Source organism: Anolis sagrei, chromosome 2, assembly GCF_037176765.1.
Source record: "Anolis sagrei isolate rAnoSag1 chromosome 2, rAnoSag1.mat, whole genome shotgun sequence".
Classification (NCBI taxonomy): domain Eukaryota; kingdom Metazoa; phylum Chordata; class Lepidosauria; order Squamata; family Dactyloidae; genus Anolis; species Anolis sagrei.
Genome location: NC_090022.1, coordinates 79,126,915 through 79,142,461, shown reverse-complemented (window position 1 = coordinate 79,142,461; position 15,547 = coordinate 79,126,915). Strand labels below are relative to the sequence as shown.

General features: G+C 40.7%; 1 protein-coding gene across 1 annotated transcript in view; it reads right to left on the bottom strand.

The window, feature by feature from the left end:
- Window positions 1–553: 553 nt before the first annotated feature.
- The window catches only part of RNF145 (ring finger protein 145), a 76,558-nt gene continuing 61,564 nt past the window's right edge, over window positions 554–15,547 (bottom strand). The window contains exons 6-11 of the mRNA XM_060765566.2: window positions 15,085–15,260; window positions 12,520–12,660; window positions 9,688–9,870; window positions 6,795–6,942; window positions 4,314–4,670; window positions 554–2,200 (exon numbers count right to left, since the gene is read on the bottom strand). Coding sequence (XP_060621549.2) covers window positions 1,763–2,200; window positions 4,314–4,670; window positions 6,795–6,942; window positions 9,688–9,870; window positions 12,520–12,660; window positions 15,085–15,260 — 1,443 coding nt within the window. The 3' untranslated portion in view covers window positions 554–1,762. The remainder of the gene's footprint in view (window positions 2,201–4,313; window positions 4,671–6,794; window positions 6,943–9,687; window positions 9,871–12,519; window positions 12,661–15,084; window positions 15,261–15,547) is intronic.

Here is a 15,547-nt window from a genome sequence, read left to right as displayed (position 1 = left end):
ATTGTTGACAGGACCAAGCTTTTACTATAGCAACATAATTTTATGACAACAAAATTGTGCAATTGTATAACATTATATATCGAATATACTTTATGTTCCTAGAATACGAGATTCATTAAGGATGGTAATATATGCTTTTTTCTATATCTTTTTTTTTAAAGGTCCCTTTCACTCATGACTTCAAAATTATGAAAAACTTACACCTGTAGGGATGTCTCATCCTGTAGCTGGTGAAGTAACTCCAGTAGGTAAACTTGGTATTCGCTGCGTGATAGGATATTCACCGCTTTGAGTCGCCTGAGGGCTGAGAAAAGCGGTATAGAAATAAAGTAAATAAATAAATATAATAAATATTAGCAGCCAATAAAAAGGGGTACCTGAGAGACCCCTAATGTTTGAGAGTTTTACTTCCTCAGACAAGCCAAATTAGAATAACATTATACTGAAAACTGGCCTGTCTGAGAGCCATTAAAGTGACTTTACTAAGTGCCTCCATTTACAAGTGCATTTTGTTAAGACAGCGTTTGCTACAAAAGAACAAGATAATCAAATGTACAAAATCTTCAAATGGAGTTTATTGAGACATTCAGCTATGTCTGTCAATCTACATCCATACCCACTACTAAAAAATAAAATAATATCCACATTACACAGTCGGAACAACAATTCTTAAAGGGGAGGGAGGAAAAACACTTTTAAGCGCCAAGCCTAGTGTATAAATAAACGACTAGTTCCTTTTCATATCAAAATTCACATTAAAAAATTGCCAGCTCCCATCCCGCCCCCAGCCCCTATTTCTACCTGAAAGCCATGATAAATGTAAAAATTTGAATACACACACATTGTTGTCATAGGAGAAAAAGGTGCAAATCCTAGTAACAGCCTCTGAAGTGGCATTTGCGGCATTTGATCATACAATTTATGTACTCATTCCCAAAGGTGCAAATATTGCCAAGAGATTAATACTGCTTTAATTCAGCTGCAAGAAATTAAACACTACACAGATCTGAACAGCACCAAGTGGCTTCAGTCATGATCTAAAACTCCTCCCACGTCTCATCTGCACTCAATAGTGAAGCATAGACTGAGTTCACTGGAGCTTTAGTTGACCTCACACAGCCTACACTGTCCAGAATATTGAGTAACAAAAAGATTCCTAAACATTAAAGTGTTGAAGACTCCATCAGAAAAAGTCAAGAATTGCTATAGATTACATGAATGCAAATGCCCTACCCAACATGCCCAAAGCACTACATCTGACATACTGAGTGCTGCCCTGTTCCAACACAATCCTTGATACATTTCCATTTTCAAAACTTCTGGCCTCTACAAGAGTTTTGCCAACGTACTTGACTCCATCCATTGCTGAAAAACAAGGCCAGGGATACAAATCCCTGGTTTGTCCTTCGTTTTATTCTCCCTTCATCAGAAACACTGACTTTCGTTTCACCTGTCTTCTTTCCTCCCCCTACTTCCTCATGTTTCTGCCCTCCCTACTTTTCAATTCCCAAAATACTCAGTTCTACTTTCCAGCTTCTGCCCATTTGCAACATGACGACAGATTCTAAAAGTTAGTTTCCAGTGGAATGCACTGGCAGCCCTGTAAACCAAGCAGCTCACAGAAATCAGCATGGGATCTTATGAATACATTTTGGCCAGCATTCTGAGAGTTAAACTTGCTTATTACAATAAAAAGGGTCGGATTCTGTCCACCGAATGGAGTGGCCCTGGAGTGCTTATTCTTGCACCAGTCTCTGCTACTTCAGTTCTGGATACAGCCCCCCGTGTCCCACGTTAAAACCTCTGCCTCTTCTTTGGCCACTCCTTCTGCGGTCATCTCCTTCTGGCTGGCTTCACTAGAAGATGCGTTGCTCAGACTGACCGAGGCATCCTTGGCATCAGCAGAGTCTTGTAGGAGACCCAGCTCTTTGACAGCTTGTCCCTGGTCAATAGGTCCACCACTTGGCCCCTCCTGGCGCTCAACACCAGGGGGCCCTGTAGCTTCTTGCTGAACAGTATTTTGCTCTGCTCCAGGATTTGGTTGTGGCAAGGGCTGCTCTGGTCCTTGGCCCATGAGCTGAGTAGGGTTTTTAAGTTGGCAGTGGCATAGGGGACAGGTTTCTTGCACATACAGCCATTTCTTAAGGCAGCCCGCATGAAAGAAATGGCCACAAGGAGTGATGATAGCAGACTTCATGTCCTGAAAAGAAAAGAAAAAACAATAGGAGGAGTCACACTATGCCCATGCACAGGCATCCAGTCTCCCAAGGCTGCCCCAATACTCAACATAGTCTAGGCTGGCTGCTAAAAGTGAACCAGGATGACCCACTGCCCAGCTTCATTTGTCGTCATTTAGAAATACATCACTATTAAAAATACATATCATTAAAACCTGAAATTATGGGAAAGCGTTACATGAGCCAAGTATTAAGTAAATAATATGAATTCTAAAAGATATATGAGCAGAGCAGGGGTACAAAATTGAGCTTATAACACAATTGGGTTTCAGTACAAACCAAAAAGAAAAGAAAAAAGATGAAGTAATAGCTGGCTTGTTATAATTTTGAATTATGCCACCAATAGAAATAGAAGGATCTGTCTTATAGCAAGTCATTACCCCATCTCTACCAGGGCTAGGCAACTTGCTGTCTTCCAGATGTTTTAAACAGTTACTCACAGACAGCTCAAGCAGTATGGTTAGGTTTATGGGAGGTCTACTCCAAACCACATGAAGGGTGTCAGGTTGTTTATCTCTGATTTGACCTATCTGACCAACAGCCGGTCTTCATTATATTATTCAATTACATTAAACAAGGGCTTCTATTTTATTTTATTTTGCACTGGAAGCACCATCTCATTTGAATCTATACATATAACAGGAACCTTTTACTGGCAAACTGTGGCATGGATTCAATAGCATGAGATTGAATTGTAAAGTACAAAAAGTTTCTTTTGAGGACTCTTGAATGTACCACTTTAGTGACACTAGAACATCACTGGTGTTCAGAACATTCTTGGGAGACAAAGCATAAGAGGCCTTTAGAACGCAATGCTGAAGTGGTACTTTAGGCTTACTTTTGCTCCATTATTCCTTTTGCCTTTGAAAAGTGAAATATAATAATTAGCCACTTAATTTCTGGTGATTAGTTCTAAAGATGTATTGAAATTTTTGCAACTGAGCCCTTTCAAGTGGTCAAAGGCCTATTATGTTCTATCCTAAAAGAAGAAAGTATGGACCATTCAAGAGCTTATTGTGAACAGTTTGCAGATCTTTCCAACTCCTGTCTCATAGTTGATGTAAGTTCACTGCATGCAGTAGTGATTTTACTGAATTTCTACTGCTTGAGGAAAGAATCCTTCAAGAGATGAATATACCGGGTAGTTGTAGGTTTTTTGGGCTATATGGCCATGTTCTAGAAGCATTCTCTTCTGACGTTTCGCCTGCATCTATGGCAAGCATCCTCAGAGGTTGAGGACCTCACAACCTCTGAGGATGCTTTCCATAGATCCAGGTGAAATGTCAGGAGAGAATGCTTCTAGAACATGGCCATCTAGCCCGAAAAACCTACAACAACCCAGTGATTCCAGCCATGAAAGCCTTCAACAATAAGATGAATATACCATTTGTGTGCTCAAGGTGTCCTTCCTACCTTATAGGTTGCCAGTGACAGTGGATACTTTTGTCCAAATGGCCATAAAAAAAAACACCATGTGACTGTAGGCAAGTCACATTCTCTCAGTCTGAGAGGAAGGCAAAGACAAACCTACTCTGAACCAACCTTGCCAAGAAACCCCTGGGATATGTTCACCTTAGGAAGTGACTTGAAGGCACACAACCACCACCAACTGCACCCTGATTGTTGGTGACTTGCAATCCTCACTGTCCCTTGCTGCTGGCTAAAGCTAACAGGAGTTGCAACCCTTGATAATGGAAGTTGCAGCCCTTTTAATTGAAATGACAGATTACAAGCTGGTCCTGTAATATGCATGGGAAGGGGATAGGCATTCAGGCAATTCACCTGTTACATGATGTGGGGATTCTACTTGGGAGTCTTGCAAACCTACCACTTTCCACTCCACACCTAACCACAAAAGACAAAATCCTGCAGATCAGGCCATTGCGCTACATTATATATTGTGCTCAAAGGCCAATTACGGGGTGCCAGCCAGGTAAGTAGGTGAATACAGTAACTTCTTCCTCTCACTTTATTTATAGCCCAGCTTAAGACATCCATGCCAGTCCTTCCTATATATGACCAGAAGAGGGAGGCAGAGTAGTATCCATACAAGATCTGTCTAGACAAGCTGCATACCTGGTAGCAGATGGCACAGATATCATTGTGTTGTTCCAACTGGTCTTTGGTAGCAGTGGGCAGTGATTTGATTTTATTCACAGCATCTCTGCGGAGAAGAAAGCTTTTCCACCCCAGCTGCGCACGGAGCCACACATTGTAGTAGGAGTGAATGAAGATGATCATGGAGCCCATCACCGTCCACTCTCCAAAGATGGTTTCTGATACACCATAAGCCACAACACAGAGAGCAACAAGGAACTCTAGCAGTCGATAGGTGCCATTGACGTAGTAAATGACATCATCCATGTTTTCTACTGGCTCTTTTCTGAATTCCTCAACCATAAACAAGACGTAAATGAAGAGTGTTCCAAGTACCTGGGAGCAGAAAGAGGTTTATCACTGGAGGTCACAAGGCTAGAACTTTATAAGATTGTATTTGGATGAGTTTCATACATTCCTGATCTATCGGAGGCAGTACAGCACATATATTCAGGACACTCCCAAACATGAGAGCCATCAATCATTTATACATTGGAAGCATGATCACTGTAGTCATGTTTATTCCTGTTCTAATGAAGCACTGTATCATTTACACCAGGGGTCCTCAAACTAAGGCCTGGGGGGCCGGAAACGGCCCTCCAAGGTCATTTACCCAGCCCTCGCTCAGGGTCAACCTAAGTCTGAAATTTATTTATTTATTATTATTTATTTACTTTACTTGTATACCGCAGTTTCTCAGCCTAACCGGTGACTCAACGCAGTTTACAACAAGGATAAAATCAATCAACAATATACAATTTAAAACAAAAGAGCACAGTATACAATATTACAAAACAGTAACAACCCAATGCATCTCATAACTAGAGTCGTGATCTGAATTCGTCGTCCATATTTCAATTCCTGTGATCGTCACATTCATTGCACTGATTAACCAAAAGCCTGTTCAAACATCCAACTTTTTAATCTTCTACGGAACACCATAAGCGAGGGGGTTGATCTTACCTCCATGGGAAGGGCGTTCCACAGCCGAGGGGCCACCACAGAAAAGGCCTTGTCTCTCGTCCCCGCCAGCCGCACCTGTGAAGCAGGCGGGATAGAGAGCAGGGCCTCCCCAGAAGATCTTAGGGTCCTGGCGGGCTGATAGGCAGAGATACGTTCAGATAGGTAGCTTGGGCCAGAACCGTTTAGGGCTTTAAAGGCCAATGCCAGCACTTTGAATTGAGCCCGGTAGTAGATCGGCAGCCAGTGGAGCTGGCGCAGCAGAGGAGTGGTATGCTCCCTGCGCTCCGCTCCTGTTAGTATCATGGCTGTCGAATGTTGGACTAGTTGGAGCTTCCGAGCCGTCTTCAAAGGCAACCCCATGTAGAGAGCGTTGCAGTAGTCTAAACGGGATGTAACCAGAGCGTGGACTACCGTGGCCAAGTCAGACTTCCCAAGGTACGGGCGCAGTTGGCTTGAAATGACTTGGAAGCACACAACAACAACAATAATCCTATCTCATCAGCCAAAAGCAGGCCCACACTTCCCCTTGAAATACTAGTAAGTTTATATTTGTTGAAATCGTTCTTCATTTTAATTATTGTATTGTTTAAAAGTGTTTTTTGCACTACAAATAAGACATGTGCAGCGTGCATAGGAATTCATTCATGCTTTTTTCAAATTATAATACGGCCCTCCAACAGTTTGAGGGACTGTGACCTGGCCCTCTGTTTAAAAAGTTTGAGGACCCCTGATTTACACGATAAAGAAGTTTTTATGTAAACTCTTATTTGATAAGGCTCAGCATTAGGGCTGTATTTAAATACACACACAAACACCTGACTGGTACAGAAGGCTTTATATTACAGCCAACAGTTTTAACACTAATGTACTACAACACATTCAGGTGAGATCTATACATTTAATCTCAGTAGACAAAGTCCAGTTGAATTGAACAATATTTTAGGACCATTGTTTTCTATAGTACAGGTCTGACCGCATGAGTAAGCTTGCCAATGGAATTATTGGGACTTTGGATTGTGCTCAATGTTTGGACAGACATACATGAAGCTTCTTTGTTATCATTTTCACAATTTATCATGGAACCTATTAAAATCTGATAATCTTCACTGGATAAACAAATGGACTGTGTTTAGTTATCTATATCTTTCTGTTTGTCTTAGTAGTTATATCTCACTCTATATGTAATCTCAGGGTGGCACATAAAATTTTAAACTTCAAACAGTTGAAAACAGCAACAATAATTTAAACAGACTAAAACTATATTAAACACGTTACTAATCTCCTTCAAGATGTTACTAATCTATTTCAAGATGTAGGAAAGATGAAAAGAGAGAGAGAAAGCAAATGCTCATTTATGTACTTTATTATATCTTTTAAATAACTAGTTACTCAGTTTTATACCCACACTTCCCATCTCATATATTCTTGTGTTTCCCAAACTTGTTTCACAACACATTTGTGAACATTAAACACATGCAAGAGGCTATTATGGCTTACCTGGAGAGAAGTGAGAATACTGCTGGAAATAATGATCAGCAACCAGAAATCCATGTGGAAAAACTGACATATCATGTAGGCCATGTATGCTGGGAAAACCAGTAGGAACAAGCACAAGCTCACAGCACGGAAATGTTTCCAGAGGCTCCTGTAAAAATCAGTGTCATTAAAACCAGAAACTAAAGCAGATTTTATACTTCCTGACAAAAAATTAGAAGTCACATACATAGACAAGACTCTCATGGAAATATAATCCCTCCTAAACATTCCCACAGGATTTTTCTGGGCACTTTGGACACTTTTTTTGGGCTCTAAATGACTCAAAATGCCTCCTCAATCCCTATGGGTGTGTGTGGAGGACATTTCCATTATGTATGGAGGTCTCTTATCACATCTAGAGGTAGAACATTAATTTTGTAAAATTATCCCCCCCCCCCCCCCCAAAGTCTTGTTAAAAAATGTGGAGGGCATTTTCACCATGTGTGGGGTGCAATGTGGAACAATTGTGGCTTCAAAGGACCTTTTGTTAAAAAACAAAATGATCGAGAAGTGACTTTTGCTCCCTTTCTGTCCTCTTCATGGCTTATTTGGCCCAACATAAGCCAGGAAGGCCCAAAAACATAGTGAAAGTGCCTAACGGGCTGGCAGTGGGGTGGGGATGGTGGCTTTATAAGGAACAGGTTTGGTAGGGGTGTAACTCTCCATGACTTCATTCAGGGGCTGATGTGCCCCCTATCCTTCTGAAGTGGCTCACGCCCGTCAAAAGCCTTTAACTGCATGTGATCTTTAGAAGGCGGTGAACTTGAGATCATGAATATTCTACACTTCTCAGTTTAAATCCCAGAGCAGTACAATTAACTCCAACAGCATTATCACAGAATAGCTTAAGGATTGTTGTTTATGCGAGTTGCTTAATGATATATCATGATCTCACCAAGATTACAGGGTCACTTTAGGGCTATTCATGAATTATGTTCATTATCTGTCAGCGTGCCTTGATTGTGCTTTTCCTGCATGGCAAAATGTGATTGCACTGGATGGTCTTTGTGGTCTCTTCCAAATCTATGATTCAGAATGCATATAGTCTCTATATTATCAGGCCTATTCAGAAGGTTCGTTTCTGATTTAAACATACAAGGGAGAAGTGTCTTTTTGCCCCCTGAAGAGCATAGAGTATTCTTAGAAGGAGTCTTTTTGCTCTTTATATCATTAGTCATCTCTAGACTTTGAAATTATTATTTTTTAATTATAGCTCTACAAGCAAAAGATTGTTCTTAGGGAAGAAATCTGATCCAATAAGGAGGAGGAGGAGGAGCAGCAGGAGAAGGAGAAGTTTACACAGTAGACACTGCAGATGGGTCCAGACTGTATTTGTGTAATTGTGAAATTCTCTAGTTGCATTTATACCTCATTTTTATTCAGTTACTAGAATCACATGTTCAAGTGTATAGCTATACTAAAGGGGAATGAATTCAAATATGTTTCTGTGAACTAAACACAAATAATCTTGGCAGCATCATCATTATTATGCAATAGTAGTTATCATGTGGTTCCTGTGCATTATCTCATTCAGCTGAAGTAACCTAACTGTTTTATGTATCTCATCCCATGGCAAGGTTATTTTTCCTTAGTACTGAATATGAATGCAGCCCAAACTCATCTGCACCTCATGGGGATGGTGGTGGAAGCATACACTACGTCACAGTAAACACCAGCTACGTCACACTAAATTGCATCTCACCAGCAGACTTGTATAACCAGATATCAATAATTCATGCAACAACATCTGGATCTTGAAATTTCAAAAGTGCAGTCAAGTACCATCTAAGATCTTTTCCAGAACTTTGGTTCAGAGTTTAATTTGAACCCGGGAGAGATGAAGAGCAGCCTGAAGTCATCAGGCTCAATTTGTACAAGCTGCCCAGCTAACATCCTGTGGCTCTGCTCTCCTCTTTTCCCTTTGCTAATAAATATAACATGAACATGGTGCAAACAACCTGTGCTGGCCACAAGTAATCTCTAAGCAAAACAAACAGTAGTTAAAAATAAACTAATTCTTATTTAACTATGTTCTCAGGCTACAGAGGAAAAGAGCAAAACAAACGGAGCAGACAACTGGCAAGATACAGAATCCACATGTTGAGGTACTAAAAATCCTTCAAAGTGGTATATCAAGTCCTCATTAAATCATAGAATTATAGAGTTGGAAACACCCCAAGGGCCATCCAGGCCAACCCCATTCTGCTATATTAAAGGTAAAAGGTAAAGGTTTACCCCTGACATTAAGTCCAGTCATGTCCAACTCTGGGGTGTGGTGCTCATCTCCATTTCTAAGCCAAAGAGCTGGCGTTGTTTGTAGACACCTCCACGGTCATGTGGCCAGCATGACTGCATGGAGCACTGTTACCTTCCCACCGGAGCGGTACCTATTAATCTACTCACATTTGCATGTTTTCGAACTGCTGGGTTGGCAGAAGCTGATAGTGGAAGCTAACACTGCTCCCCAGATTCGAACCTGCGACCTTTCGGTTAACAAGCTCAGCAGCTCAGCGGTTTAACCCACTGCGTCACTAGAGGCTCCCTTACTGCTATATTAGGAATACTTAATCAAAGCACTCCCAACATATGCCCACCCAAACTGTTTAAAAACCTCCAGAAAAGGAGACTTCACCACACTAAATAAAAAAGTAATACTATTTCCTATTCTGGAAGACAATGTTAGTTTTCAAGTCTTACATTTAAGATCATGGTCTCCCTGACTCCCAGCAACGCTCTTGATTTATTGCCCTCTATGGCTATAATCTTTTACTAGAACCTACAGTGACCTGGATTACTGCCCGAGTATCAAGAATGTGAAAAGCTGTCATCAAATTTTAAAATGCACATGGCTTACTTGTCTCTTGAAGCTCCCAGTGCTAGGACAATGGGATCTGCAATCTCAAGCATGGACTGAAGGATGGACGCAACCACAATGAAGAGGATAATACTGAGCAAGAAGGCCCGATGGACAACTTGGAGCTCAATCAATCCGGTTTGCACCGCCAGGATTAGAAGCGTGACTCCTTCTGTCATCCCTCTTTACATATAAAAATATATTTAAAAGAAGAGAACAAAATGTTAAGTACAAACCAACTTAATCAAGTTTTACAATTGTTTTAATCAATATACAACATTTTTCCTCATTTATGTGAGTGAATGCTTTGTATTTTGCACAATGTTCCATCCAGTGGCCTTCCTCAAGCCTCACACTCTTTGCTAAATTATAGTTACAAAACCCTATTTGAGGAGTGATAATTGATTTTAAATATTTTAACAAATACTTATGGGTTGACCAGGGCAAGCCACTACACTTCAATGTTATTTATTTCCCCATGAAAAAGGAAATCACAGTGGTCCTATGTTACTGGCTTTTAAAACACTTGCAACTGTACATGTTGCATAATATATAATGTCGTGACTGGGGAGAGTTTCTCTACACATTATCTTCACCTGAAATGATGCTGGATCACTTCTGAAGTCTTCCATTCTTGGTTCAGTTTTAAAGCCCTATTTTTTGTGTTTATGCATTAAAACAAGATTTTAGCATTCTAGAAACTCCTTGCACATAAATTCTTGTTGTATTGCTATACAACTTTCTCTGCAGCTTAAACAGCCTTCTAAACTAAAACAGAATAACTCCAATTAGCACACTGAACGAAAAAAAAAAAAGAGAAAGGAACTGTTGGTAGGAAGAAAATGACTACTTATTACCATTATATGACAGGTATTCTTGAATTAAAGAATGTTAAGAAACCTGAAATATGAAGCAACGAAGATTATCTGGGTTTATACAACAAGATGTCAAGCAAATACAGTTGCATATTCACCCAAACATAATAAAGACAAAGCATTGTTCGGGCCAAGAGGAGAGGTTAAATAAAGGTTTCAAGAAAGCAGCTTTGAAGAGGGCTTTCCCTTTAGAAGAAAAAGTACCATAACTGTAGTAGTAGGACTAGTCGTAGTGTTTGCATGAAATAAGAATTAAAGATTAATTGTATGCTAATCTGTTTCATGCCCCCTGGTGCTACAGCAGGTTAAACCACTGAGATGCTGAACTTGCTGACCGAAAGGTTGCAGGTTCTAATCCGGGGAGCGGCATGAGCTCCCGCTGTTAGCCACAGCTTCTGCCAACCTAGCAGTTCAAAAACATGCAAATGTGAGTCGATCAATAGGTACCGCTCTGGCGGGAAGGTAACGACACTTCATGCAGTCATGCTGGCTACATGACCTTGGAGGTGTCTATGGACAACGGTGGCTCTTCAGCTTAGAAATGGAGATGAGCACCACCACCCAGAGTTGGATGTGACAGAACTGATGTCAGGAGAAACCTCTACCTATCTGTTTTAGTGAGCCTGACAAACTCCATTTTGACAACAGCTGACATATTATTATTATTATTATTATTATTATTATATTTATACCCCACTTTATCTTCCCCAAAGGGGACTCAAGGAGGCTTAACATAAAAGCATCAGCATTAACGATTAAAAATATACAAACATTAAAACAGGATTAAATATAACCAGTATTAAAACATTCCCAGTTAAAAACCATTCAAAAACATTTTCCAAGTTAAAAACCACAGCATCCCCTTAAACACCTTCATCTTTAAAAGTCTGCCTGAATAAAAAGGTTTTAGCCCCATGCCAGAAGGACAGCAGGAGGGGGCCATTAAGGGGTTCAGGAGTTGAGGGGCAGCCACAGAGAAGGCCCAACCAAGCTTGAGATGGAGGTGGAACTAAGAGAAGAGTCTCTCCTGAAGATCTCAGGGCCCGGGCAGATTCATACAAGGAGATGCGGTTGGTATTGTTTTGCTGAGCTTTATCATTTGTGCTATGCTTGAGATGTTATAATTGCAATATTGTGTTCCCTGGGGCAACAACCAGAAGTTATGGTTATAAACAGTGCCAGACCAAGACCATTTTTGTAAACAACAAGCAATCACTGACTCCATACTGTGCTGGTCACACCGACCTTAGACAAGAATTACCACACATGCATTAAATATTGCTCATGTGCACTTTGTTTTTGTTTGCATGACTCTGATGTTCTTTATCTATCTTGGTCAGTGCTGTGAGTAGGACAGACTCAAAGCAAATGCTGGGGCTTGGTGAGTCCTGTAGCCAAAGTTTGCCTTCCTACCCAATTTCATGATTTATCCAAGTGTTGTGTGTCACCTGAGAGGATACACTGGGGCTGATATTTCAGTCCTACTCAACAGTAGTAATAGTAGAAGTAGTAGTGAGGGTTGCTCTATCAAAGAATTACAAATGCAAAAGGGTCTGGAAAACTAATCAGACAAGCTAAAGGAACCGGGGCAGAAAAATTACTATCAAAGTCATACCAAAAACTAGTGAAAATTGATTGTCAAATATAAATAATCAAACAAAGCATGGAATCCTGAGATAGAAGGAAAGAATAAAGAACTCACAAAATGTTTGGGGAACTGGATTAGAACTTTGCAATAAAATTCAAGTAATGGGCTGCAGTATGCCTCTTAACAAAAAAATAAGTTTTTAAAGAATGCTTTCTTCAGCATTAAATCCTAAAACAATAGGACGTGAAGGCGTTATAAAAGGTTATATCATGTGGTTTTTTCTTTAAATCCATGTAAGGCCTAAAACCTGTTTCAGCTTAACCAGTATGGCTTAAGAAAGGGTTAGGCATTCCTGATTGTGCAGCTTACCTGTTCATAGCTGGGTCATTCATGAACGCTCGGTAGCCTTGCAGGTAAAACTTGCAGAGGGTTAGAACTCCAAGTGCCACAAAGGACACTGTAAACACCAACCCCAGAAGAGAATAGGGCGTGCTGCAGCACTCTGCAATACTGGGGTCAAGAAAATACAAGTATTATTAAAATTTTGAACAAGCATGCCATGCGCACAGAGGGAATTAACACATTTGAGCCCTGGGATATCTGGCAAAGTAGACCAATCCTGAAAAATGTTGACCTAGGACAAGTCTTAAGTATGTCTGTACACACACACACACACACACACACACACACACACACACCAGCTTATCAGATGGAGATACTGTAGAAAGTTGAAAATATTCATTACAAAACAGCACCATCTTGGATTTTTGTTCTGCCTGTATTTTATGGAAATATATTTTCATGTATAGGGCCTCCTGGTTGTGCAGCAAGTTAAACCACTGAGCTGCTGATCTTGCTGACCGAAAGGTTGGCGGTTTGAGTCCCGGGAGCGAGGTGAGCTCCCACTGTTAGTTCCAGCTTCTGCCAACCTAGCAGTTCAAAACCATGCAAATGTGAGTAGATCAATAGATACCGTTTCTGTGGGAAGCTAACAGTGCTCCATGCAGTCATGCTCGTCACATGACCTTGGAAGTGTCTACGAGCAACACTGGCTCTTCGGCTTAGAAATGAAGATGAGCATCACCCCTCAGAGTCAGACACGACTGAACTTAATGCCAGGGAAAACCTTTACCTTTTCCTTTTATTATTTATGTATGGAAGAGGAAAAATATCCTTCATCTACTTTGCTGACATTTCAATTAAATGTAGCGAGGAAAAGTAGATAGATCTACGATTTAACTTCTCAAATAGGGACAGGTAGCATGGTTTGGATGTTGAACTAGGATACTGGAGACCAGGGTTAAAATCCCCATTCAGCTATGGAAACTCACTGCTTGACCTTCAGCAAGTCACACTCTCAGACTGAGGAAAGTAAAATGAACAACCTCTGAACAAATCTTGACAAAGAGTTACCATAAATTAGAAGTGACTTGAAGGAACACAACAACAACAGTTAATAGTCAGGGACAACAGTTTTAAAAAGAGGTTAAAAGGTAAAGATTTCCCCTTCACATTAAGTCTACATGTGTCCAATTCTGGGGTGGTGGTGTTCATCTCCATTTTTAAGCCGAAGAGCCGGCATTGTCCACAGAACGCCTCCAAGGTCATGTGGCCAGCATGACTGAATGGGGAGCTGTTAAAAAAGAGGTTAAAGCTGTACATTCCGATTCCTGTGTTTACTTCCTTCCTTACTTCAGCATGGAGCACTCAATTCCTTGGAGACTAGGACGCGGAACAATGGCTTCAAACTACAAGAGAGGCGATTCCATCTGAACATTAGGAAGAACTTCCTGACTGTGAGAGCCGTTCAGCAGTGGAACTCTCTGCCCCGGAGTGTGGTGGAGGCTCCTTCTTTGGAAGCTTTTAAGCAGAGGCTGGATGGCCATTTGTCAGGGGTGATTTGAATGCAATATTCCTGCTTCTTGGCAGGGGGTTGGACTGGATGGCCCATGAGGTCTCTTCCAACTCTTTGATTCTATGATTCTATGATTCTATGAATTCCCATTCCTTGGTCTGTATTTTTGGTTCACACAATCCTTCCTCTGCTTTACTGTGGGTGAAAATGAACTCATATGCTTTCACCAGCAACACAGACAAAAACTCTGGTAACAAAGTCCATCCTCTGGAGGAAACTCAGCCACATCAATCAGTCCAAGCCCCATTTCTCCTTCAATATTTTATAACTATGTTGTGCAATCGAACTCTGCTTGACCGCACTGAGAGCTTTGGGGACAGTGCTTCTAAAAACTCCTTTTTTTTTCATTCTCTAAGCATGCAAAGAAAACCAGTCTAACTGCTTGGGAAACAACACATTTTACAGAGGTTTTAGAACATACAAAACCTAAATACACTCCAAGGAACCACAATGCTGGGGGTGGTGGGGGAAACAAACAATAGTAAAGCAAGCATTTGAACTTGGATATATTGATTATTCTAGCTTGAAGGAATTTGTTAGTCATCCAGTTCTGGTATGTTTAATTAGTACATCTCCCAAATACTTTCTGAATTTACACAATATGTATACCTCAAAAACGTTGGGTAGAAAAAAAACTGTTACACAAATTAAAGGCCTATGCCCCTCTTATCCATGGATCCAAAGTCCACAGTTTCATTTATCCATGCTCCAAAAATACCCCTCCCCTGAAAGTATTTTGGGGGTTTCTTGGTCCCTTATGGTATGCTTCTAGCCCAAGTACAGTCAAAACATAGGGTTTGGTATTATCCATGGATTCAAGTGTCCATGGAGGCTTTTGGGACTTGGATATGGAGGTTTTATTGTATTCCACTACGCATGAAATAAGTCCCATCCCAAGTATACCCAAAGGGCTCTGCCTGTAGTTGCTCTTTTTCCTCATTTGTAGGAAGCAGAACCCACCTCCCCCCAGCATATAGCAACTGACCAACAACAGCCAGATATATATTTTAGTAACTTACCTCGTCAGAAATAGAAAGAGCAGCCTCTCCCTAGATGCAGGCTGATCTCGTGTGCTGAAGTAAGAGTAGATTTGAAGAGCAAATAACACAAGCCAAAAGACCATGAAGAGGACAGGGACTACCAGCTGGTTCCACAAAGACATCCCTAAGGCCAGGAGGCCATAAACTTCAACCACCTGGACAAGCCAAAAGAAGAGAAGATCAGGATTAGTTGTTTTCTTTATTTCAAATGTTTGTATGTAGGTGATCTGACATATAACTACAACCTTAAAACAAAAGGTAATGACCATTTAATTATTCACTCAATTAAAAATACATAAAAATAGCAAAATACTGTATGCACCAACTGGTGCCGTATCTCTTTACTTCCTCTGCTTCACTCCATCCAGTATCTGCAGAAATAAATATCAAGTGCATTTTTCACTTCTACAATATGTGATAGTAGTGGAAACATGCCTCACAA